The following is a 27390-nucleotide window of genomic DNA, read 5'->3' as shown; positions in this document are numbered from 1 at the left end:
TCTAGCAAGGATGAGAAATGTCCCCGTCAGTGTTATATTGTAGTGGATAACCTCTCCAGCACACAACACTATGGGCCAAAGACCCTGCTGTGTACAATTTGATTACTAATATTAATATTATTAATGTTAATGCTGCATTAAAATGTCATTTTAAAAAATTGGAACAAATAAGTGCTTGCTAATCTCATCTACCCAACACTTGAACAGTGTAAATTCAAAAAAGTCTACCCAGATAATAAGTGTATGTAAACCAATATCTATTTTTAAGTATGATTACCATCAAAGCAGAGTTCCAAAAAAAAAAAAAAATTAAAAGTCAGCAGCTACAAATACTGCAGCTGCTGTGGCTTCACAGCCGGGCACGCACTGCGCATGCTCAAGCCACGCTGCTCGCTGTGAATGGCCGGGCAATCTTCCTAGAACTGTGACGTGTCCCAGATGATTGCCAAGAGGGAGGGGAGAGAGGTGAACTTACTTCCGGCGCCGCGGTGCCCCGGGAGGATGTGGGAGCTGAAACCCTCTGAAAAGAGGGTTTCTGCTCCCTCCCCCCCCAAAAAATGTATACAGTTTTCTTAAAGCAGTAGTAAACCGCCGCCTTTTTTTTAAACCTGCAAGGCAAAGTTATAATATGCTAGTATACATCGCATACTAGCACATTATGTGAAACTTACCTTAAAACGAAGCCCTCTAGCAGTGCGCTGTCACCGCTGACGGGGCTTCCATCCTTCTTTCAGGTTGACGGGCTTGATTGGACAAGCTGCGATGATGTCCCGTTCATAGCATAAGACTCTAAATGAATGGCACAGGTATGCTGTTCCTTCAGAGTGTATGCGCCAAGACGTCACTGGCTGCTTCGTAAGTAAATAGCTCCTAAATGGTGCACGTTTAGGAGATATTTACTGTACCTATAGGTAAGACTTATTATAGGCTTACCTATAGCTAAAAATGAACCAAGAAAAAATCAACCACTTGCTGACCGCTGCAAGCCGATATACGTTGGCACAATGGCAGCGGTGGGCAAATGGGCATACTTATACGTCTCCTTTAAGGGGCAGGGATAGCAGGCGCGCGCGCGCCACGTACAGCGTGACTGTGCCCGCGGGACCGGCGGACTCAATGTCTGCCGGTCTCCCGGCGATTGTGTCATGGAGCCACAGAACGGGGAAGTGCCTATGTAAACAAGGCATTTCCCCGTTCTGCCTACTGATCTACTCGAGAGCAGTGATCACTGTCATGTGAGTTAAAGCCCATCCCCCCCACAGTTAGAATCACTCCCAAGGACACACTTAACCCCTTCATCGCCCCCTAGTGGTTAACCCCTTCCCTGCCAGTATCATTTACACAGTAATCAGTGCATTTTTTTTATGGCACTGATCGCTGTATAAATGACAATGGTCCCAAAATAGTGTCAAAAGTGTCCGATGTGTCCGCCATAATGTCGCAGTCCCGATAAAAATCGCAGATGGCCGCCATTACTAATAAAAAAAAAAAATTAATAATAAAAATGCCATAAAACTATCCCCTATTTTGTAGACGCTATAACTTTTGCGCAAACCAATCAATATACACTTATTGCGATTTTTTTTAACCAAAAATATGTAGAAGAATACATATCGGCCTAAACTGAGGGAAAAATAGTTTTTTTATATATTTTTGGGGGATATTTATAGCAAAAAGTAAAACATTTTGCGTTTTTTCAAAATTGTCCCCGTTTTTTTGTTTATAGCGCAAAAAATAAAAACCGTAGAGGTGCTCAAATACCACCAAAAGAAAGCTCTATTTGTGGGAAAAAAGGGACGTCAATTTTGTTTGGGTCCAACGTCGCACGACCGCGCAATTGTCAATTAAAGAGACACAGTGCCGAATCGCAAAAAGTGCTCTGGTCAGGAAGGGGATAAAATTTTCCGCGGCTGAAGCGGTTAAACAATTTGTTTTTGTGAATCAGTTGCAAAATTTCTTACCTGGAGATCCTGAAAGTATCAACACTTCTTGTTTCAGGCTGACAACACTAAGCAGGTGTCTCACAGTTAGCAGTAGCGTTGTCAGCCTGTTATGTGCATTGATTTCAGGTGGCCATTGGGCAGCTTATCAGGTCTATTATCAGACAGGCAATCCAATGGCCAAATGTAAGAGCTCATATAGTAGGCTGACAATACTGCTGCTAATTTCATGGTAATGGTTTAGGCTATACATAGGTACAAATCTGTGGATAGTTTGCTGTGGTCAGAGCCAGCTAAACGCCACCTCTAAATACAGCAACACTCTGTGCTATGGCCACATAAAAACTGGCCGACCCACAAAAACAGAAACACCGAACCTCGATGAACACTGTCTTCCTCACGGGTGGGTCTGAGCTTCTATTCAAATGTAACCACTCCCATGAGTAATTACATGTACACAGCAGCGCCACCAGACACTGATTTGTGCAGTATTTGCAGGCAGCATTTACAAGCGGCCAACCCTGGCTGCTGCTATTCAGCCATGTGGATGTAGCCTTAGGAAGGGCAAGAACTTCAGGTAGGAATCTCTGCAACAGATGACAAGAAATTATTAATTTAGCAGGGAAGTGAACATCTAATTCTAAAGTCCTGTTTATAAACGTCACTTCAGAAATCATAATCAGGGGGCAGGGCTGGTGCAAGGATTTCTGACACCCTAGGCAAAACCTCATCTTGCCGCCCCCTAGGCTCCACCCCTGACTCCACCCCCTTTTCCCTGCCCATGTATACCCCACCTTTTTATTAAAGCGCCCATCAAACGCAGCCTCACCATTGCCCATCAATGCAGCCTACCAGCGTTCATCAATGCAGCCTCCCCAACGCCCATCAATGCAGCCTACCAACAACCTATCAATGCAGCCTACCAGTGCCCATCAATGCAGCCTCCCCAGCACCCATCAAATGCAGCCTACCAGCACCCATCAATGCAGCCTACCAGCACCCATCAAATGCAGCCTACCAGCGCCCATCAAATGCAGCCCCACCAGCGCCCATTAGTGCAGCCTCACCAGCACCCATCAAATGCAGCCTACCAGCGCCCATCAAATGCAGCAACACCAGCGCCCATCAATGCAGCCTCACCAGCGCCCATCAATGCAGCCTCCCCAGCGGCCATCAATGCAGCCTCACCAGTGCCCATCAAATGCAGCCTACCAGCGCCCATCAAATGCAGCGCCCATCAAATGCAGCCCCACCAGCGGCCATCAATGCAGCCTCACCAGCGCCCATCAAATGCAGCCTACCAGCACCCATCAATGCAGCCTACCAGCGCCCATCAATGCAGCCTCCCCAGCACCCATCAATGCAGCCTCCCCAGCACCCATCAATGCAGCCTACCAGCGCCCATCAATGCAGCCTCCCCAGCACCCATCAATGCAGCCTCCCCAGCACCCATCAATGCAGCCTCCCCAGAGCCCATCAAATGCAGCCCCACCAGCGCCCATCAATGCAGCCTCACCAGCGCCCATCAAATGCAGCCTACCAGCACCCATCAATGCAGCCTACCAGCGCTCATCAATGCAGCCTCCCCAGCACCCATCAATTCAGCCTCACCAGCGCCCATCAAATGCAGCCTACCAGTGCCCATCAATGAATGTTTGCTTGCTTACATTCATTTGGGAGTCACGACACAGACACAGTCCTCTACCACAGCTGTGCCACTGATACTACAGTATGTGCGAACGAAGCGGCGGCTGCCTGCTGATGCTTGCTGCAGAGAGAAGAGAGTGGCCGGGCGCCCTAGACAGCAGTGCGCCCTAGGCGGCTGCCTAGTTTGCCTAGTGGTAGCACCGGCCCTGTTTGGGGGGGGGGGGGTAATGGCTGTGATCTGAGCTATCATCGGCTTGCTCCAATCCCAGACACAATGTACAGAGCCAATTAGAGCAGCTCTGTGCCTCCTTATTGCTGTGATCATAAATGTAAACACTATACGACTTACATCTGAGAGGCTACCATTTCCTATCACAATGTAGGAAGAAGAGGAAGGAGGATCTGACGAATTAATGAATCATTCATCAACAGCAGAACAGAGACAGCAGCAGATTCAAGTGCGGACTTTTTATTACTATGATAGTGGATTGTCTTTTAACCCTTTCACCCCTCTCCTCTCTTGTAGGTCTCAGTTCCATCTTGTCCCCAGTGATCTGTGTATACTAACCCCTTTACCTCCTCTTCTTCACTCTGTGTATGACCTGTACAATAATAATGTTTTTAGTGGACCATTGTGTATTCAAATCACTGCGCCACAGATCCCACCCTGAACACTTAGAAAACCCCTGCTGCTCTTCCAAATATCCTGTGTTGGACACTAGGATGCTAAACATGAACATTTTCATTTTAGTGGACCATTACCAAGCTCCATGATATAAAAAAAATGATTTGGCTGCAGTGTTGAATGAGTAATTGTCATTCAAACTATCATAGCACTGAAGCGCTTAATTCTCAATTCCTGGAAATTTTATATAGTTACATTGGTCCAGCTTGGACAAATGTAAGTAAGTATGTGCCATACCTGTGAGATCCCCCTGGAAGCTGGAAATCAATGCAGTAGGCACGGCTGCTACAGTGATTTCTACATTGGTCCGAGCTCGATCAATGTAACTACAGTCATGCTGAAAAGTTTGCATACCCTGGCAGAAATTACGAAATTTTGGCATTAATATTGAAAATATGACTGATCATGCAAAAAAAAACTGTCTTTTATTTAAGGATAGCAATCACATGAAGCCATTTATTATCACATAGTTTTTTGGATTCCTTTTTAAATCATAATGATAACAGAAATCACCCAAATGGCCCTGATCAAAAGTTTACATACCCTGGAATGTTTGGCCTTGGTACAGACACAGAAGGTGGCAAGGTTAATCTCCCACATTTGTGGCTCTTTAACCACTTCGATACCGGGCCTATTTTGGCACTCCTCTCCAACATGTAAAAATCATAATTTTTTTGCTAGAAACTTACTCAGAACCCCCAAACATTAGATATGTTTTTTTAGCAGACACCCTAGGGAATAAAATGGTGGTTATTGCAACTTTTTATCTCACACGGTTTTTGCTCCTTTTTTTGGGAAAAAAAACAGTTTTGTGAATTAAAAAATAACAAAACAGTAAAGTTAGCCCATTTTTTTTTTGTATAATGTGAAAGATAATGTTACGCCAAGTAAATAAATACCCAACATGGCACGCTTTAAAATGGAATGGCGCCAAATTTCCGTACTTAAAAATCTCCATAGGCGACGCTTTAAAGTTTTTTACAGGTTACCAGTTTAGAGTTACAGAGGAGGTCTAGTGCTAGAATTGTTGCTCTCGCTCTAATGCACGCAGCGATACCCTCACATGTGCCCTGGCAGAAATTGTGAAATTTTGGCATTAATATTGAAAATATGACTGATCATGCCAAAAAACTGAATTTTATTTAACCACCTGCCGCCCGCCCACCGTCAAATGACGGCTGGGCGGTGCAGCTCTCGCTCTGGGTGGATGTCACATGACGGCTTCCCAGAATGACCGCTCTCCTCCACCGCTCCCAGCCATTGAAAACAATGGGGCAGCAGCTTTTGCGTGCAGATTTAACCCCTTTTCGGCCGCTAGCGGGGGGTTAAAACCGCCCAGCTAGCGGCCGAATAGCGACGCTAAAACGACGGTAAAGCAGCGCTAAAAATAGTGCCGCTTTACCGCTGAGGCCCGGGGTGGCTTAGTGTGAAAGGAGCAGGGATTTTTTTCTGCCGGAATGTGGCGGAACTGCGTTCCGCGACCTTTGACAGCCCTGTCCTTTCCATCCTGTCGCTTAACACAGAAGGCAGTAGAAGTATTTGCACTACTCGCTTCCTCCACCTTCTGTGTCTGGCACGCAGGACATGTGTATAGCAGTACATGTGTCAGTGGGTGCCCCAAGTCCCCACTCCGCGACCACTGCATCTTATTTAAGTTTCTCGGAGGCTTCGAGAGCCGGCTCCCATCCCGCCTGTGTAGCTCAGAGCCGAGTGCAGTGTTCTAAATCTCCTCCTTTACTCCGTGCTACACACGTCTGACAGGCGGGGCAAGACGAGGAGTGCAGGGCGGGCGAGGCGAGGCAGGGCAGAACGGGAGTCAGGACTATACTGTGTTGGAAAAAAGCTAGCGCACGCAACAGACCATGAACAGTAGCTTTTAAGAGGAGGTGAAAGCTTTACTTCTCTGGTGCTCTTTGGCGCTGCTTTACTTTTACTTCTCTTCCCGCAGAACGACGGGGTTGGGAGCGGAGAGTTGGCTGGGGAGGGTGAGTTCCTGCACCTATTCTCTAAGAAAAAAAAGCCCTGGAAAGTTGTCTAAGGAATCTGTAAAAGTAAGGCATGATGCCTAACATACTTAAAGCGGTCCCGCCCAAAAAAAAAAAAAAATTAAAAGCCAGCAGCACATACTGCAGCTGCTGGCTTTTAACAATAGGGCACTTACCTGTCCTGGAGTGCAGCGATGTCGGCACCGCAGCTGATGTTTCCATCAGCTGTTGGGTGCTGCCGCTGCCATTGCGGGTAAGGGTACCCGGCAGTGTAGCCTTACGGCTTCACGCTGGAAATCCCTACTACACATGCGCGAAGCCCCACTCCTCTCTCCTACTGGCCTGGCGACAGGGAGAGGAGTTGGGAGTCCCGCGGTGATGTCACGGGCCACGGCCTGGATCCCCAGAAGTGGAAACAGGATACCTGTCAAAGACAGGTATCCTGTCCCCCCTCCCCCCGAAAGATGCCAATTGTGCGTCCGGAGGGGGAGAGGAGACAAATGAGCGGAAGTTCCACTTTTGGGTGGAACTCCTCTTTAAAAACAGATATTGTGTTTACATGCAGCTTAAGCATGGCTTCACATCTATACGCTGTGGTAATACACGTTAAAACGCAGCATCCCCAACACATAAATACAGTGATTGGCAACACACCTACTGTATGCTGTAGCACACCACAATCACTATGCTCTAAGTTGTGGTGAGATGTGTTGCAAAAATTGTACATGTTTTTTCATCCACTGCAGGGCATTGTCAGCCTTCAAACTGTGAAGGGACACCAAAACTTGCCTATATATTTTCAGAACAGTTAGAAGCACTAAGCTTACTTGTAATCCTCTGAACACACCATGAGTGTGTATCCGGTATTGACCCCCGCAGCTGTACAACATGGGTGTGCTGTGACTGTCATTTTCATAGGTCGTCCCGTGACTGTAAACAGAAACACACCAACAAAATTAGTCCTTATGTAGAAAAATTTAACATATCATCTGTCCTATATAGACCATTGATGAAGACTTTTCATTTTTTGTTATTTTTGATTGCCCTAAAGCAGGGGTCTCCAAAGTGGCCCGCCAGGCCATTTTTCCCGGCCCGCAGATGGAGTCCTCAGTCCTGTTAGTTGTGGAACCTGTGTTGCATATTCACCCCCAGCAATATGCAGCGCAGGACCCGCAATCCCTCACTGTGTTGGCTGCTAGGACCGCGGGCATCCTAGGAACCAATGAGGTGCTTTAGTGCAGACCTGTTGCCCCCTCTCGGCTCCCGCCTCCTGCCTCGCTGTTAACCAGTAATCAGTGTGTAAAACCAGCGGTGCGAGAGTCGGGAGGTGCAGCAGGTCTGCACAGCCAGTGTAATCAACTTGTAAACTTGTGGGAGGGCTGATGGCTCTGGTGGGGACACACACATATGGGGAGGAGGGTGTGTGATGGCTCTAGTGGGGACACAAACATGTGGGGGGCTAATGGCTCTGATAGCAACACAAATATGTGGGGGGTGGCTGATGGCTCTGATAGGAACACAAAAATTGGGGGGGGTTGATGGCTCTGATAGGGAACAAAACATGTGGGGGGCTCTGGTGGCTCTGGTGGGGACACGAATGTGGGGGGCTGATGGCTTTCATGGGGACACAAATATGTGGGGGGGGGCTGAGGGCCCTGATAGGGACATAAATGTGGGGGGGGGCTGATGGCTTTGATATAAACATAAACATGTTGGGGGGGCTGATGGCTCTGATGGGGACACAAATATGTGGGGGGGCTTATGGCCCTGATAGAGACACAAACATGTGGGGGGGCTGGTGGCTCTGATGGGGACACAAATGTGGGGGGGCTGATGGCTTTGATGGGGGCACAAATATGTGGGGGGGGCTGATGGCTCTGATGGGGACACAAACATCTGGGGGGCTGATGGCTCTGATAGGGACACAAACATGGGGGGGGGCTGATGGGGACACAAACATGTGGGGGGGGCTGATTGGGACACAAACATGTGGGGGGGCTGAAGGCTCTGGTGGGGACACAAATGTGGGGGGGCTTATGACTTTGATGGGGACACAAACATGGGGAGCTGATGGCTCTGATGGGAACACAAACATCTGGGGGGGGCTTATGGCTCTGATGGAAACACAAACTTGGTGGGGAGGGGGCTGATGGCTCTGATGGGGACACAAATATGCAGAGGGGAAGGTGATGGCTCTGATGGGGACACAAATATGCAGAGGGGAAGGTCATGGCTCTGATGGGGACACAAATATGCAGGCGGGGGTTGGCTGTGATGGGGACACAAATGTGCAGGGAGACTCTGAGTGATGGAGACACAAAAATGTGGGGGGCTCTAATGAGGACACCAATTTGTGGGGATACCCTGAAGAGTGATGGAGGCACAACTGTATGGAGAGACTCTGATGGGGACACATATGAATGGGGAGACAGATGGGGACACAGATGTATGGGGAGACTGATGGGGACACGGATGTATGGGGAGACTAATGGGGACACAGATTTATGGGGAGATTGATGGGGCACAGATGTATGGGGAGAATGTTGGGGACACAGTTGTATGGGGAGACTGATGGGGACACAGATGTATGGGGAGAATGATGGGGACAAAGACGTAAAGCCTCATGCACGCTGGAAGTTTAACATCGCTGCATGATGCTCCAGCATTTAGGTGCCAGCAAAAGCTACACGAGCACCATCCAGCCCCGCTGTCAGCAGTAGGTCAATATCCTATTCTTACATATACACAGTTACATAGTAGGTGAGGTTGAAAAAAGACACAAGTCCATCAAGTCCAGCCTATGTGTGTGATTATAAGTCAGTATTACATTGTATGTTGCGGTCATTCAGGTGCTTATCTAATAGTTTTTTGAAACTATCAATGCCCCCCAGCTGAAACCACTGCCTGTGGAAGGGAATTCCACATCCTTGCCGCTCTTACAGTAAAGAACCCTCTACGTAGTTTAAGGTTAAACCTCTTTTCTTCTAATTTTAATGAGCGACCAAGTGTCTTATTAAACTCCTTTCCGTGAAAAAGTTTTATCCTTATTGTGGGGTCACCAGTATGGTATTTGTAAATTAAAAACATATCCCCTCTCAAGCGTCTCTTCTCCAGAGAGAATAAGTTCAGTGCTTGCAACCTTGCTTCATAACTAATATCCTCCAGACCCTTTATTAGCTTTGTTGCCCTTCTTTGTACTAGCTTTCCAGTACATCCTTCCTGAGGACTGGTGCCCAAAACTGGACAGCATACTCCAGGTGAGGCCGGACCATAATCTTGTAGAGTGGGAGAATTATCACTTTATCCCTGGAGTTAATCTAATAGGACCCCCAGGTCCTTTTCCATCCTAGATTCCCCTAGAGGTTCACCCCCAAGTGAGTAGATTGCATTCATATTTTTGCCACCCAAATGCATTATTTTACATTTTTCTACATTAAACCTCATTTGCCATGTAGTTGCCCACCCCATTAATTTGTTCAGATCTTCTTTCAAGGTTTTCACTTCCTGCGGAGAAGTTATTGCCCTGCTTAGCTTAGTGTCGTCTGCAAATACAGAGATTGAACTGCTTACCCCATCCTCCAGGTCATTTATGAACAAATTAAACGGGATTGTTCCCAGCACAGAACCCTGGGGGACCCCACTTCCCACCCCTGACCATTCTGAGTACTCCCCATTTATCACCACCCTCTAAACTCACCCTTGCAGTCAGTTTTCAATCCATGTACTCACACTATGGTCCACGCCAACGGACCTTACTTTGTACAGTAAACACACTTATGGGGAACTGTGTCAAATGCTTTTGCAAAATCCAGATACACCACATCTATGGGCCTTCCTTTATCTAGACGGCAGCTCACCTCCTCATAGAAGGTTAATAGATTGGTTTGGCAAGAACGATTCTTCATGAATCCATGCTGATTACTGCTAATGATACCTTTTTCATCACTAAAATCTTGTATATAGTTCCTTATGATCCCCTCCAAGAGCTTGCATACTATTGATGTTAGGCTAACTGGTCTGTAATTCCCAGGGATGTATTTTGGCCCTTTTTTAAATATTGGTGCTACATTGGCTTTTCTCCAATCAGCTGGTACCATTTCAGTAAGTAGACTGTCAGTAAAAATTAGGAACAATGGTCTGGCAATTACTTGACTTAGTTCCCTAAGTACCCTCGGGTGCTAGCCATCTGGTACTGGGGATTTATTAATGTTAAGTTTCCCAAGTCTATTTCTAATTCTGTCCTCTGTTAGCCATGATGGTGCTTCCTGTGATGTGTCATGAGGACAAACACTGCAGTTTTAGTTACTGCAGCCCCCCGATTCCCTTGTGAAGACTGAAGAGAAGAATAAATTCAATACCTTCTCCATCTCCCCATCCCTTGTAACCAGATGTCCTTCCTCATTCCTTATGGGCCAATATGGTCTGTCCTCCCTTTTTTACTGTTTTTATACTTAAAGAATTTCTTGGGATTATTTTTGCTCTCCTCCGCTATGTGTCTTCCGTGTTCTATCTTAGCCTCCCTAATTGCACCCTTACATATCTTGTTGCATTCTTTGTAAAGTCTGAATGCTGATGATGATCCCTCAGCCTTGTATTTTTGAAGGCCTTCTCCTTTGCTTTTATATGCATTTTTACATAGGAGTTAAGCCATCCAGGACTTTTGTTCGCTCTTTTAAATGTATTTCCCAATGGGATGCACTGGCTAATGCACTTATTTATTATGCTCTTAAAGCAAACCCATCTCTCCTCCTTGTTCTTTGTTCATAAGGTTTTATCCCAATTTATATCTTCTAGCAAGGGTTGTAGTTTAGGGAAGTTGGCTCTTTTGAAATTCAGTGTCTTTGTGTTCCCCTTATGTTTCTTATTTGTGTGATTTATACTGAAGCCAATTGACCTGTGATCGCTGTTTCCTAAATTGCCACGTATTATCACATCCGTTATTAGGTCTGTATTGTTGGTAATCAGTAGATCTAGTAACGATTTGTTTCTAGTTGGTGCGTCTACCATCTGACCCATTAAATTGTCTTGCAAGACATTTAGGAACTGGTGGGCCTTAGACGAATGCGTGGTTCCCTCCACCCAGTCTATGTCTGGATAAATTAAATAGCCCATTATGATAACACTTCCCAATCCAAATTGTGATAGGAGGTCCGTCTCCCCCTCCTCTCTCAGGTTAGGAGGCCTATAGCATATTCCCAGTATTATTTTCCCCTTAGCTTCACCCCTTTGAAGCTCTACCCATAAGGATTCCACCTCCTCCCTAGCTCTCTTATTGATGTCATCTCTCACATTCACTTGTACATTATTCTTAATATATAGGCATACCCCTCCCCCTTTTTGTACCCTCTCTATCCTTGCAATAAAGGGAATATCCTTGAATGGTTGCCAGCCAATTTTGAGAGCTGTTGAACCAGGTCTCTGAAATTCCCACAAAATCTAAATCATCCTCGTTCAACAGTATCTCTAGTTCATCCATCTTGTCATTGGTGAACATGCCACGTAGTCTAGACGGGTCGCATACTGCCCTCTTATTGGGTGTTCCGATATTGCAAATAGGACTTGTTACAATACTTACCTCGGGTTTATGTGATTAAGTCAACCTAAAACTAATGCCCCCAATACTACCCTCTGGAATATGTTCATTGCTGACCATCTCTACCTCTAGACCCCCCCCCCCATCGCCTAGTTTAAAAACCCCTCTAACTTTTCGGCCATCTTCACTTCCAGCACATCTCATTCTGCTGTGGATTTATTTATAAATGGGTTTTCCAGACGTAAAATATAAAATGTGGCCCTCGAAGTAAAAAGTTTGGAGACCCCTGCCCTAAAGAATATTCAGAGTTTTGGCTTGGTCAACCTGAACATGGAATTTTAGTTATGGTGGATGCTGATGACTCGCTCATAGATTTCCTGTGTCTCTCTTGCACTTCAGCGCCAAGATTGGAATTCTCGACCCTAGGGGGTCTTACTCTGCTGCAGCTGGGGGAAGTCTCACTTCTCCTCCTGCATCATCCATAATTAAAAATATATGAAGAAATCTATCATGTAGAATATTAGTCTCTGTGATGGCACCACTGGAAGAAGGGTGGAGCTGGGAATTTGGATGTCAATATTGTGCAGCTGGTGTCCCAAAGAGAAATAAGTATGTGGTGATTCAAAAGGCTGCCAACTATCCGAAACTAAGATTAGGCAGACAATTATTTTAGGATTTCTTGACAACCATATAAGACTTTGTGACAACCCCGGAAAAAGGACAGACACCGTAGTAGGAAAAGAATATGTTATTGTTAGACGTAAAGGGTATATATGGCCTATAATGAACATCTCTTATTTGCTCTCTTTTGGTCTGTTGAATATCCAGGAAGAAAACCCCTGTCCACAACTGTCCGGAGCTCACCTCTGCAACTCGGTCCACAACTCACCTCTGCATCCCTGTCCACAACTGTCCGCAGCTCACCTCTGCAACCCCATCCACAACTCACCTCTGCACCCCTGTCCACAGCTGTCTGCAGCTCACCTCTGCCCCTCCATCTGCAACTCAGTTCTTCACCCTTGTCCGCAACGCATCTTTTCATCTCCCGTTTGCAACTCACCTATACACCCCTCATCACAACTCACCTTTGTACCCACTGTCCACAACTTACCTCTGCACCCCCCATCTACAGCTCACCTCTGCACTCCCTGGTCACAGCTCGCCTCTGCACCCCTGTCCAAAACTGACAACTCACCTCTGAATCAGGTGTCTGCAACTCACCTCTGCACCCCCTGTCTGCAGCTCACCTCTGCACCCCCTGTCCGCAGCTCACCTCTGCACCCCCTGTCTACAACTCACCTTTGCATTCCTGTCCACAGCTCACCTCTGCACCCCCCACCCATCTGCAACTCCCCTCTGCACCCCCTCCCCCCCCCCTTCCATCCACAGCTCATTTCTGCACTCCCTCACCGCAGTTCACTTCTGCATCCCTATTATACAGTTTATCTCTGCAACCTTCCCTCAAAAGCTAAGCTTAAAAGCCTTTTTCTACAGCACCTCAGTTCTGCAACCCTCTTCAGCTCTGAAATTGGAAAGACATGAGGTGGGACTTTGCATGTGCCTCAGTGGAGTATAAATAATAATTTATAACACAATGCTTTTTCAAAAGAGATATATAAATACTTTATTTACCATCCTTGGATGGGAATAATTAAAAAATTACAATCTGAATAAAGATACAATTTACTGTTAAGTTGACCCAGGTTGTGCGAGTCCTGGGAATATCAGAAGTATGGCCTACATGTTTCGCTTAGGTTTTTTTTCTTTTTTACGCATGTACCTTGAATATTTTACCCAATATTTTTATGATATAGCTAATTTTGAAACTTTGTATCTTTAGGACATCTTTAATATGTATTTGCTGTTTGTGCTGTTCTAAAAGGCCCCAACGAGGCGAGGTTCCCGCGAAACACGTAGGCCATACTTCCGATATTCCCAGGACTCGCACAACCTAGGTCAACTTAACAGTAAATTGTATCTTTATTCAGATTGTAATGTTTTGATTATTCCCATCCAAGGATGGTAAATAAAGTATTTGTATATCTCTTTTAAGAAAACATTGTGTTATAAATTATTATTTATACTCCACTGAGGCACATGCAAAGTCCCACTCCATATCTTTCCAGTTTTGTTTCTACTAGGGATGGTGCCTCCGTGTGAGTTATAATTATTCCTCGCCTACCCCAACCCTCCTTTACCTCTTGGGCTCTGACCTCTGCATTCCCACAGCCCTCACCTTTGCATATGATAAACACAGAGCACTGAGAGCACACTCACTTTTGACCCTGCCTCTCCCTATTGGCTAGCATCAGCAGTGGGATCATCAGAAGGGTGTCAGCATCCGGGCACCAAGTGGTAACTCAGCATGCATTGCCCCACCTCCCGTCCATGAAAACAGCATGCCCCGGTAGCTGTCCCCCCCTTGTTCCAGCCCTGAATGCAGGGGCAGGAAGGTTCTGTGGGAGGCAACGGGAGAAGCTGAGCTTCTATGTTTACAAGTAACAGTAGTTAGTTGTGAGCAAATTAATAAATTAGTGGAAAATGTTAATATACCCTAACATTACCAACACCTCACACATTTTCTAGATAGAAATCACTCTACAGATGATCTTTTAAAAAACACTGTAACTTAGACCTGTTTTTGCCAATCCCCCCCCCCTCCCCCTGGCATGTATACTTACCCAACCTTGCTCCTTTACTACCCCTCCACACTGCCAAAGCCCTGACTAATAAAGTAGGGTATAGAGGCGCATGTGTGATCACCAGTGGCCGGGGCCTAAGCAGCCAATCACCAGGCGATCACCGGGTGCCATGATATCACCCCTCTGTCTCTGCTCCGACAGCAGTTAATGCCAGAGCTTACATAGCCAGGGATGCTGCAGCGGTGAGGTGGTGGGGGTGTGTGGCTGGGTAAGTAGAAATGACTGGAAAGGAGGGCGTTATTTGTAGTCACTGTCTCTTTACCATTAATAGGCCTGAAGCTGAGACAATTTGAGCAGACCTTGCAGTTTATTGCAAGGTCTGCTTCAATTAACATGCAGTTGCTAGATTGTGTCAATATTTTAGCTTATGTTTTTAGCACTCTCTGTGCCCCAATTAGAGAGAATCAATCCACTGTCACTTGGTCTGAAAGTGTAGGAAAGTTCAAAATTTTGAGTTGTCACCAGAATTAGAATAGAGGGGAAACCATCCAAAGGAGACACTTGCTTTGGTGATACCTGTCTAAGAAGACATTCTCCTCATTTTGGAGATATGTCCTCTCCCTCTATGTTGTGTCCACACAGGACAGGAAGTGAATGGGTGATTGCCCCAAAGAGGCACAGATGAGATGTTTAACCTTTCCCCCAGCTTAATCCAAAATGAATAAATACACTTTGAGGTAAAATAAAATAGGCACTGTACCGATCCATTGACTACAGTGCAACAAAATCTGATTTGTTAAGTTACGGGATAGATCTAACTAATCTTAAATTGCTCCCTCCCCTACTACTAACACCTAAACTAACTTACCTGTGGAAGAAAGATGCATATACAGTACTTACCTATTCTCAGGTCACTCCAGTCCGATCACATGATATCCATTGTGTCAGCAACTGTTGGCTACAGGGGAGATGAGAGAGCGTTCTGACAGCGGCTGGAATGCCTGAGCGGTGACGTCACCCATATGCTTACTATGGGCCATCTGTTGTCAGCGCTCCCTCCTCTTCCCTGATGCCACTGCTAGCTGGCACAGGAGAGCCAATCATGTGATCAGACCTGAGTAACAGGTTCAAAAATGAGTCTTGCATAGGGTCCTTTTTGGTAACTATGTCCACCACTTGGCCCAATACTATGACGGAGCTGTCTCTCTGGCTAGCAGGAAGTGGTAGGCAAGCTTTGTCACTACCAGGAAATGCCAAGGCTTTTCATTTTAGAACAGCCCAAAATTTTGGAAAGTAGTTTAGCAATGTGCAGGCACCTTTAGGTAATTACACTTTATACATGCAGAGAATTTTTTTTTCTTGTTCAATAATTTTTATTTTAATATACCAGTAAAACAAAATAACAAAGAGGAGCACCTGGTCCGCCCACCCAGGGGCTAGGACTACGACATGGGTAAAGAGAGACTTGCAAATTATGAACAAAAGAGGAGAAACATCCTCCACAGGCAACCTTAACATACATAAATACGCCATAGAAAAAGGATTGTGAGGAGGTCCTCGGAGCCAGCATTGCATGTCAGAATATGTGGAGTTCCAGCCTGGACTCACCGAGAATTCAAAAAGGGGCATAGGGACCTGTCAAGAAGGAAATAATAAGAGAAAGAGAACAAGATAGACAGGGGGAAACAAGAAGAGGGGGGAAGGAACGGACAGGGACTAGGGATCATTGGGGATGCCAGTCAAAGCTGACCCACACTATTTAGTGGGAGAGCAGGGAAGGCATATGCCCACCATGGTTCCCAAGTTTTCAAGAACTTTGTGTGACAGTCAGTAAGGCTTCATGTAAACTAGCAGCTCCTAGTTTAGGAGCTTTTGGAATTTTTTTTGCCAAAGCTCCTAAACTCAATTCTATAAAGGCCTGTCAATGTACACATAAGCTTTTAGCAGAGTTTAGAAGCTGCTGCAGTTAGGTGAGGTTCAACCTCCCTCAACCTCCCTCTCCTGAATCGCGTTCAGGATAGGAATGTTTTGACCGCCGATGTTTTGCGTATTCCCACGGCCGCGATAAATGTAGGCAGGGTGTACATGAAGCCTAATGCCCCGTACACATGGTCGGATTTTCCGACGGAAAATGTGTGATAGGACCTTGTTGTCGGAAATTCCGACCATGTGTGGGCTCCATCACACATTTTCCATCGGAATTTCCGACACACAAAGTTTGAGAGCAGGCTATAAAATTTTCCGACAACAAAATCCGTTGTCGGAAATTCTGATCGTGTGTACACAAATCTGACGCACAAAGTGCCACGCATGCTCAGAATAAATTAAGAGACGAAAGCTATTGGCTACTGCCCCGTTTATAGTCCCGACGTACGTGTTTTACATCACCGCGTTCAGAAGGATCGGATTTTCTGACAACTTTGTGTGACCGTGTATATGCAAGACAAGTTTGAGCCAACATCTGTTGAAAAAAATCCATGGATTTGGTTGTCGGAATGTCCGATCAATGTCCGACCGTGTGTATGGGGCATAAGGATACTGGACATGTGTTGATTGAGCATCATAGCCGTCATACCATCTCTCACTCCCTGGGACTGTGGGTTTCTTTCTTTCTTTTCTTCCAAGCTTGGGCAATCATTCTCTTAGCTGATATAAACAAATAGGATGACAATTTTTGCTGATAAGCAAATAAGCCCAGGATAGGGCAGTGCAGAAAGGCAAATTTAGCATCCTTTCTGATGTTCGGGTGGAACAGGCCGAACACTCAAGACCAAAAGCCTATCAGTCGTGGACATGTCTACTAGGTGTACAGAACATCCCCACAATGGCCACACCTCCAAGAGCATATTTTTCTTTTAAAAACAGAAAGTAAAATTCATAAAGCTAGCACATTGATAAAGGAATCATTTTTAAAAAATTAGAAATACAGTCACACGGATAAAATAAAGACCCATATTTTTGTATTACAGCTTTGTGAAATCAGCCTACTATTTCTTTGTCTCTTGAATTTACATTGTGCATCATTTTTTGCACATGAGATGAAAAGGATCGTGTGGCCAGACTTGTGTAAGTTACTAAACAGCAAAAAGTTAAAAAAACTTTATAGACGGCCATATAGTTCACAAATATTTCAGACTTATGTTTATGGCCCTTCATGCTAGACATACCTAACTGCATTGTAACATCCGAGCCAAACAAAGGCAGATAAATATTTTGGCTTTACATCTTGGAGATGAGGCTATGTCTAGGGCTGATTTTCCACAGATTCGGCAACTTTGGTCTAAAAAGGGAAAGGAACTTTTCATCTTTGCTCGTGTGGCCATAGATCATCTATATAGTTTTTCTTCCTTTATCCTTGAAGAACATTCAGGTCATTTTTTTAACAGCCTGTGAAGTTTTAGAACTGCAAGACATGAGCTGTACAATTTCTATTGTGTCTTGTATTTTAGCTGTTCCCTGAAGATTATGTCCCATCTTTAATCTTTTAGAGTTCAGATGTTGGTCAAGGTTGATGGGTTTCCGCTCTGCAGCTCACTTTAAAAATGTTTTTAAATGTATGTATATGGATAAACCTATGATGTTTCAGTTGCATAGGCACATTTTAAAGCAGTATTGTAGACCTTCATCATCTCCAGTGTCACCATCATCACCATCATCATCTATATGTTTTGAATTTAGCTTTAAATTTTTTATAATTTAGGGTAAATTAATTTTTTTTCTGTTTTATAAACCTTTTTAAATTATGTAACATTTTTATTGTACAAATAAGCCCATCTCCACCTTTCTTAAATACCCTCCCCAATTGTATTCACTAGATACATTTCTTTAATCTTGTCTTCACCAGGGGGTGTGTCCATGACAGCCTGGGCTTACAGGAAATGGTTTTAACAGTGCTAGACTACACCTCATTCTACCTGGAGCGCCAACTAGTGGCAGAGGATAAAGTCAGCTTGCAACAACTTGCAGCAAAAGTTGTTGTTTTTTTAAATACATGCTGGACAAGTATTTCTTTTTTTCATAACCTGGAGTTCTGCCTTAATACAGAGTACATTAGTGAGAAAATCTATTGCAAATCAGACACTTCTCATTTGGAAAATATATGCAACTTTTTGTGTATTTGCAACACCTGCAAACCATGATAGCCAACTTAGACAGTTTTGCATAAATCACACTAATTTACACTTGTTTTAGCCCTCTGAAGAGGGATCCATAGTGGATCACTTTTCAGAGGGTGTCTGATAGGCAGTGAGAAAATGATATGTCAGCTCCTCAGTACCTGTTTTAACACCTAAAAGCCTGCATCACTTTACTCTACTGTAGTGTTTCTCAACTCCACTCCTCAAGGCGCCCCAACAGGTCATGTTTTCAGGCTTGCCATTATTTTGAACAGGTGATTTGATCAGTTTCACTGCCTTAGTAATTGCCACAGCCGTTTCATCTGATTGGAATCCTGAAAACATGACCTGTTGGGGCGCCTTGAGGACTGGAGTTGAGAAATCCTGCTCTAATGCACGCAGTTGAAGGGCAGTTGCCCAGTGGTCTTGTTTACTTACCACATGCATGCCCCCATTTACTGCCAAACACAATGGAGGAAATAATTTTTACAGCACTGCAATACAAATCATCATGGTGGTGGCATGTGTATATCCCCATATATCTGCAGCTAAGGAAGGCCATAAATTATGTGATTTTGTTTCCTGCCCCCACAGGTCCCTCCCAAGGAGCTAGGCAGAATGGCACAGGGAGCCGTCCCTGCCAGGAGAACACAACGATTATTGCTAGCAGCTATAACTGCTGCCAATAATTGCATGCTATAGATCCAACATTTTGGTTGTACCCAGGTTGCTCGATGGATCAACTTAGGTACAATTAGCCTGCCCATAGACAGGGCCGTCTTCACACGGGCCCCCTCAGAGCCAGTCAAATAGAAGTAGCAGTGGGGCAAGGGAGTCGGGCTTAGAGGGCACAGGCAGTCCGGTGGGCAGGACCGCCATCAGGGGGGTACAGAGCCCATACACTAGTAAGGGGCCCGAGGCCCTGAGGCTCTAGAAGGGCCCGGCTGTCTGGCGGATATGGGAGAAGGCAGGGGCGGATGCAGGAGAGCTCTGTACAGGTGTGAGGAGGGCTGAGAGCGTACAGGTGTGAGTCAGACTTCCAGAAGAGCATTTCTGAGGTCAGGCACTGATGTTGGATGAGAAGGCCTGACTCGCAGTCTCTGCTCTAATTCATCCCAAAGCTGTTCTATAGGGTTGAGGTCAGGATTCTGTGCAGGCCAGTCAAGTTCCTCCACCCCAAACTCGCTCATCCATGTCTTTATGAACCTTGCTTTGTGCACTGGTGTGCATTCATGTTGGAGCAGGAAGGGGCCATCCCCAAACTGTTCCCACAAAGTTGGGAGCATGAAATTGTGCAAAATGTCTTGGTATGCTGACGCCTTAAGATTTCCCTTTATTGGAACTAAGAGGCCAAGCCCAGCCCCTGAAAAACAACCCCACACCATAATCCCCCCTCCACCAAATGATTTGGAGCAGTGCACAAAGCAAGGTCCACAAAGACATGAATGAGTGAGTTTGGGGTGGAGGAACTTGACTGGTCTGCACAGAGTCCTGACCTCAACCCGATAGAACACCTTTGGGATGAATTAGAGCGTAGACTGTGAGCCAGGCTTTTTCATCCAACATCTGTGCCTGACCTCACAAACGCACTTCTGGAAGAATGGTCAAACATTCCCATAGACACACTTCTAAACCTTGTGGACAGCCTTTCCAGAAGAGTTGAAGATGTTATAGCTGCAAAGGGTGGGCCAACGCAATATTGAACCCTACAGACTAAAGCCTCGTACACACAATCCGATTGTTGACAGGGGATTGTCTGTTGACAGACTGTTGTCCTAAAATCTGACCGTTAGTATGCTCCATCTGACAATTGTTGTCCAACTTTCAGCCATCAAATGTTGGATGGCAGGCTAGTAAATTTTCCGGCGGACAACGGTCTGTTGTCTGATTTTTGTATCGTCAGTATACAAGTCCATCACATAAAAGTTGAAAGTACAAACACTCATGCTGGGAATCAATGCTCACCAAACACGAAATTAGCAGAAGGGGCCCAAAGGGCTCAAGAGCTGAAATTCCTCCTAGTACGTCACTATGTTCATGTTTGTTGGCCGACAATTGTGTGCCGTTAGAATGCAAGACAAGATCCAGGCACACTCCCTTTGGACAAAAATCAGACGCTCGGTTGGCCAACAATTGGATCGTGTGTACGAGGCTTTAAACTGGGATGCCATTAAAGTTCATATGCATGTAAAGGCAAGCGTCTCAATAGTTTTGCCCATCACAGAGGACAAGGGGGCACTCTTTATGTCTAGAGGAAAAGAGATTTAATTTCCCAATACAGAAAGGTTTCTTCACAGTAAGAGCTGTGAAAATGTAGAATAGATTCCCTCCAGAGGTGGATCTGGCCAGCTCAGTAGATTGCTTTAAAAAAGGCCTGGATTCTTTCCTAGGTGTACATAATTTAACTGGGTACTGACATTTATAGGTAAAGTTGATCCAGGGAAAATCCGATTGCCTCTTGGGGGATCAGGAAGGAATTGTTTCCCCTGCTGTAGCAATTTGGATCATGCTTTGCTGGGGTTTTTCGCCTTCCTCTGGATCAACTGTGGGTATAGGATTGTGTATATGGGATTGTATAGTTGTTTTTTTTTGTTTTTGTTTTTTTTTTTTGGTTGAACTAGATGGACACTTGTGTCTTTTTTCAACCTGACTAACTACAGTCCCTTGAAAAAGTATTCAAACCCCTTGAAATTTTCCACATTTTGTCATGTTACAAAAACATAAATGTATTTTATTGGGATTTTATGCGATAGACCACCACAAATTGGCACATAATGAAGTAGAAGGAAAATGATAAACTGTTTTCAAACTTTTTTACAAATAAATATGTAAAAATTATGGCGTGCATTTGTATTCAGCCCTCGTAAGTCAATACTTTGTAGAACCTCCTTTCACTGCAATTACAGATGCAGTTCTTTTGGGGCATGCCTTTACCAGCTTTGCACAGATTGGATGGAGAGCGTCAGTGAACAGCAATTTTCATGTCCTGCCACAGATTCTCAATTGGATTTAGGTCTGGACTTTGACTGGGCCATTCTAACACATGAATATGCTTTGATCGAAATCATTCCATTGTAGATCTGGCTGTATGTTTAGGGTCGCTGTCCTGCTGGAAGGTGAACCTCCACCCCAGTCTCAAGTCTTTTGCATTCTCTAACAGGTTTTCTTCTAAGATTGCCCTGTATTTGGCTCCATCCGTCTTGTCATCAACTCTGACCAGCTTCCCTGTCCTTGCTGAAGAAAAGCATCCCCCCAACATGATGCTGCCACCACCATGTTTCACGTGGGGATGGTGTGTTCAGGGTGATGTGCAGTGTTAGTTTTCCAGCACACATATTGTTTTGCTTTTAGGCCAAAAAGTTCAATTTTGGTTTCATCTGACCAGATCACTTTCTTCCACATGTTTGCTTTGTCCCCCACATGGCTTCTCGCACACTGCAAAAGGGACTTTTTATGGCTTTCTTTCAACAATGGCTTTCTTCTTGCTACTCTTCCATAAAGGCCAGATTTGTGGAGTGCACGACCAATAGTTGTCCTGTGGACAGATTTTACCACCTGAGCTGTGGATCTCTGCAGCTCCTCCAGAGTTACCATGGACCTCTTGACTGCTGCTCTGATTAATGCTCTCCTTGCCCGGCCTGTCAGTTTAGGTGGACAACCATGTATTGGTAGATTTGCAGTTTTGCCATACTTTTTCCATTTTGGATGATTGAACAGTGTTTTGTGAGATGTTCAAAGCTTGGGATATTTTTTTACAACCTGACCATGATTTAAACTTCTCCACAACTTTATCCCTGACCTGTCTGGTGTGTTCCTTGGCCTTCATGATGCTGTTTGTTCACTAAGGTTCTCTAACAAACCTCTGAGGGCTTCACAGAATAGCTTTATTTATACTGAGATTAAATTACACACAGGTGGACTCTATTTACTAATTAGGTGACTTCTGAAGTCAATTGGTTCCACTAGATTTTAGTTGCAAATGCATATACAAATGCAGGCCACACTTTTCCCACATTTATTTGTAAACAATTTTGAAAACCATTTATCAATTTCCTTCAACTCCACAATTATGTGCCACTTTGTGTTGGTCTATCACATAAAATCCCAATAAAATACATTCAAATTTTTGGTGGTAACATGACAAAATGTGGAAAATTTCAAGGGGTATGAATACTTTTTCAAGGCACTGTATGTAACTTTTGGTAATATAGTGATTATTTAAACTAGGAATGCACCAAATGGGTTTTTTGGTGCTGAAACCGATACCGAAACAGCACCGATACCGAAAGTGACTGTTTTTAAAAATATTTTTATACAGGAGATGGTCAGAGACTGGGGACATGGTACAGGAGATGGTCAGAGACTGGGGACATGGTACAGGAGATGGTCAGAGACTGGGGACATGGTACAGGAGATTGTCAGAGACTAGGGACATAGTACAGGGGATTGTCAGAGACTAGGGACATGGTACAGGAGATTGTCACAGACTAGGGACATGGTACAGGAGATGGTCAGAGACTGGGGACATGGTACAGGAGATTGTCAGAGACTAGGGACATGGTACAGGAGATGGTCAGAGACTGGGGACATGGTACAGGAGATGGTCAGAGACTGGGGATGTGGTACAGGAGATGGTCAGAGACTGGGGACATGGTACAGGAGATGGTCAGAGACTGGGGACATGGTACAGGAGATGGTCAGAGACTGGGGACATGGTACAGGAGATGGTCAGAGACTGGGGACATGCTACAGGAGATGGTCAGAGACTAGGGACATGGTACAGGAGATTGTCAGAGACTAGGGACATGGTACAGGAGATTGTCAGTGACTGCAAACACATTACAGGAGATGGTCAGAGACTGGGGACATGGTACAGGAGATGGTCAGAGACTGCAGACATGATACAGTAGATTGTCAGAGACTGCAGACACATTACATGAGATGGTCAGAGACTGCGGACATGGTAGAGGAGATGGTCAGAGACTGCGGACATGGTAGAGGAGATGGTCAGAGACTGCGGACATTTTACAAGAGATCAATGTAGCCTCACCAGTGCCCGTCATGCAGCCCACGTTTTCCCCTCAGATGCAGCCCACATGTGCCCATAAGATGCAGCCTGCCTGTGCCTATGAGCTGCAGCCTCACCTGTGCCCATCATGCAGCTTGCCATTGCCCGTTCTGCTGCCTGCCAGTGCCCGTCATGCAGCTTGCCAGTTCCCGAATCAGAGCGTCGATCTCCGTGTGTCACGGAGCTGCTTTTGAATTGCCCGGGTCGCAGTAACGATGTTCCGCCTCCTGTAATCACGTCACACTGATTCAATGTCCCCCCATTGGATCAGTGTGCCGTCTGTCAGGCGGGACATTGTTACTACGGTCTGTGTTAAGATCCGTGACACAACGGAGATCGCGGTGAGGAGGGAGGGAGGGGAGGAGGAGAAGAGAGGAGAGGATTGCGGCGCGCCGCGCCAGAAGGACACTCCCGTAATGGGCAGCACCATGGACGGGGCCCCGCTCAGGCTCCGTCCCCATTTTCGGCGAGATTTCCTTTTCGCCATTTTGCCGAAAAGGCCATTTTCGGCCGATATGTTTCGGCGGCCGAAAATTCGGTGCATCACTAATTTACACACACACACAATATAAAAAAAAAAATAAAGCCTTATCTCATGAAAAAAAAAGCTTCAAATTCCCTTTAATAAAGTAAAATGACTACGTTAAAATAGCACTAAACCACAGCAGCCAATGACATTTCATCCTTTTATGTATTCTCATTTCTTGAATTTGATTTTATTGGTGCTGATTACACCATACATTGCAAGCAAGCATAATGTGTTTTTCTGCCAGTCACAGTACTCATTACACACAAATAATGCAGTGTATAGAAGCAGAATTATGAAGATACAACAGTGCAGTTCTTATATACACAATGGACATGTAAACTTATAGGAGAATTCCTACCCTTTCAGTGAAGAACTCAAATTCATCTGGTTCCATGTCATGCATTCTAGCTGGGAGGTCATCTGGTACAGATTATCACTGTAGTAAAAGAACAGATGCGATAAATGAAACTCAGCAATCTGGTCCCATCCAACCTTATCTATCATTTCTAGGGGTAAGGGATAATCTACACAAGGCAATTTAAATCTTGCTACTGAGAGATGTTACCAGTTGCTGGCAGTCACCTCATTAGTTTGAGTTATACAGGAGATTTTTAGTAGCTTAGTTGAGCTGCTAAAATCATTAGTGATTAATCAATTGGATTATTGATCACTAAACCAATGGAACAAATGGCTTCTTGTGAAAAAAGTGACTTACTGTACACTGACTATACTCCAGACAAGGTTATGCTCTATCCACTTCAGCTCAAATACAGGCCCCCCCCAAGGCTCATTGTGTGCCCCCCGCCCCCGAGGTGGGGTGGACTCCCAATCATGTGGTGGCCAATCACATAGCTCCTAACTGTCCCTGATTTCGAGGGACTGTCCCTGATTTCAAGCAATGTCCCTCTGTCCCTCTTTCCTCCTCATTTGTCCCTCATTTTGGTCTGATCTATATAGTTGTATATAAAATGCACTTTTTAACTTTCAAAAAAGTGTTTCCCAGAGCTAAACTTTTCATCCAAATTCTAAATTGCTGCATTTGCAAATTTTAAAAGCCATTATAAAGGAATAGTAGTGGTTAAAAAAAAAACCCTTGTGGATTTAATTAACCTTTTTTTTGTTTAGCCCTCATGCACACAGGCTGTTAAAAAAACGTTATGAAAACGCCAGTATCTTTGCAGTGATTTTTTTTAACTTTTTTCAGCTTTTTTCAGCGTTTTTGCAATAGCGTTTTTTAGCGTTTTTGAGCGTTTTTCCGCGTTAGCGTTTTTGAGCGTTTTTTTTTTTCAAATTTTTTTTTTCTTTTTTTTCAATGGATCAAAAACGCTAAAAAACGTTGATGAAGGACGTTTTTGAGCGTTTTTGAGCGTTTTTCAGCATTAGAGCATTTTTACAGCTGAAAAACGTCTTTCAGAACCCACTGGTCCTGGGTTTTTTTACAGCTTAAAAACGCCTATGCCACTTGCAGCTCAAAAACGCCTAGGTGGGCATGAAGCCATAGACTAACATAGACAGGCCTTTTTAAGCTGCAAAAAAAGCTCAAAAAAGCAGCTGTAAAAACGTCCGTGTGCATGAGGACTAATTCTTCTTTAAGGGGGTGTGGCAGGGGGCGTGTCCTATGCCTACATACATATGCTAGTAGGTGTTCCTCATTCCCATCTCAAAATGTTGGGAGGTATGCAATCACAGTGATCACATGGTCAAACATTGTCCAGCCTTAAGATCTACCTAAAGATTCGCTTGAAGGCCATGGCCAGAGGTTAAATGTGGTGACTACATTTGTTTTCTAGGCTGACAACACTCACTCACCTTACTATATCAGGACAAAAGACACAAGGTAGGAATTAAACCCCACCCCTCTTCTGTTTTCTATAACATGCATGGTTCAGTAATTCTCAGAGAACAATGTAATCAAAAACAGTCAGCATAGAAAGTTATGAGCTTACAAAATTCCTGGCAAGATCAAGGGTTTTTTTTTTAGTTTATTAAACCGATCTAACAAAAAAACACTTTTAACAATATGTTTACCAGAACAAAAGACACCACATAGAAGAAGTTCACTGTTGGAGTTTAGATATGCTTTAAATGAAGATTGTAACTTGGTACAGTATGTGTCTGTTGGGATTATACACAAGAAAACTTTAGCAGCATGTAGTAGGAGTCACAGGATTGCACATATGATTGCACAACGCTTCAGTCATCTGCATATAATTGCAGTAAGATCCAGCTACATTCAACATGTATAGCTAAAACTGGATACACACTATACAATTTTCTGTAGATTTTTTCCTTCAGATGTACCAAAACCATATAATATGAGGTCAAACCTTAAAGCCGCGTACACACGAGCGGAATGTCCGACAGAAAAAGTTCGATGGAAGCGTTTCATCGTCTATTCTGATCATGTGTGTGCCTCATCTGACTTTTTTTTTCGAAAATTCTGATGGACCTAGAAATAGAACATGTTCTAAATATTTCCGACGGAACCAATTCCTATCGGCTCTGAAGCAAGTACGAGACGGAAGCTATTTGCTACTAGCTATTGAACTTGTAGTCCCGTCGTACGTGTTGTACGTCACCACGTTCTGGACGGTCAGACTTTGGTCGGACTTTGGGTTGACTGTGTGTAGGCAAGACTACTTGAATGGAAATCCGTCGGAGTTCCATCAGAGAAAACTTCTGAGTTTATTCTGATGGCAAAACCGGTCGTGTGTACGCGGCATAAGAGTTTCAATTTGTATGCAATCAGGCAGGCCCTTGCTTTACATGGTTTTGGTAAATCTAAAGGAAATCTGACAACAAAAGTTGTATAGTGTGTATGGGGTCTTACTCTACAGGGAGCCATTTATTCCAGCTGTTTTGCAACCAATTGCTAAATAAATATTAGAAATGTAAACATATACACTATATTATCAAAAGTATTGGGACGCCTGACTTTACACGCACATGAACTTTTAATGTCATCCCAGTCTTAGTCCGTAGGGTTCAATATTGAGTTGGCCCACCCTTTGTAGCTATAACAGCTTCAACTCTTCTGGGAAGGCTGTCCACAAGGTCTAGGAGTGTGTCTATAGGAATGTTTGACTATTCTTCCAAAAGCGCATTTGTGAGATCAGGCACTGATGTGGGTGAGAAGGCCTGGCCCACAAGTGTCCACTGTAATTCATCCCAAAGGTGTTCTATCGGGTTGAGGTCAGGACTCAGTCAAGTTCCTCCACCCCAAATTAATCAACCCCAATTGATCAA

At 44.7% G+C, this 27390-nt stretch overlaps 1 protein-coding gene across 7 annotated transcripts in view; it reads right to left on the bottom strand.

Annotated features, from left to right (window-relative positions):
* WT1 (WT1 transcription factor) overlaps positions 1–27390 on the bottom strand; it is a 109731-nt gene that overhangs the window by 14654 nt on the left and 67687 nt on the right. For 6 of the 7 annotated variants that reach the window (XM_073604487.1, XM_073604486.1, XM_073604485.1 and 3 more), the window contains 2 exons: positions 24503–24580; positions 7085–7187 (listed from right to left, as the gene is read on the bottom strand). In XM_073604487.1, the coding sequence (XP_073460588.1) occupies positions 7085–7187; positions 24503–24580 (181 nt within the window). Of the gene's footprint in view, positions 1–7084; positions 7188–12654; positions 12675–17465; positions 17494–24502; positions 24581–27390 lie in introns of all 7 variants that reach the window. The other variant, XM_073604484.1, reaches the window with a different exon arrangement.

This window comes from Aquarana catesbeiana, linkage group LG11, assembly GCF_042186555.1.
Source record: "Aquarana catesbeiana isolate 2022-GZ linkage group LG11, ASM4218655v1, whole genome shotgun sequence".
Classification (NCBI taxonomy): domain Eukaryota; kingdom Metazoa; phylum Chordata; class Amphibia; order Anura; family Ranidae; genus Aquarana; species Aquarana catesbeiana.
Note: the sequence above shows the minus strand (reverse complement) of the source record. Positions and strands in the feature narration are given on the sequence as shown.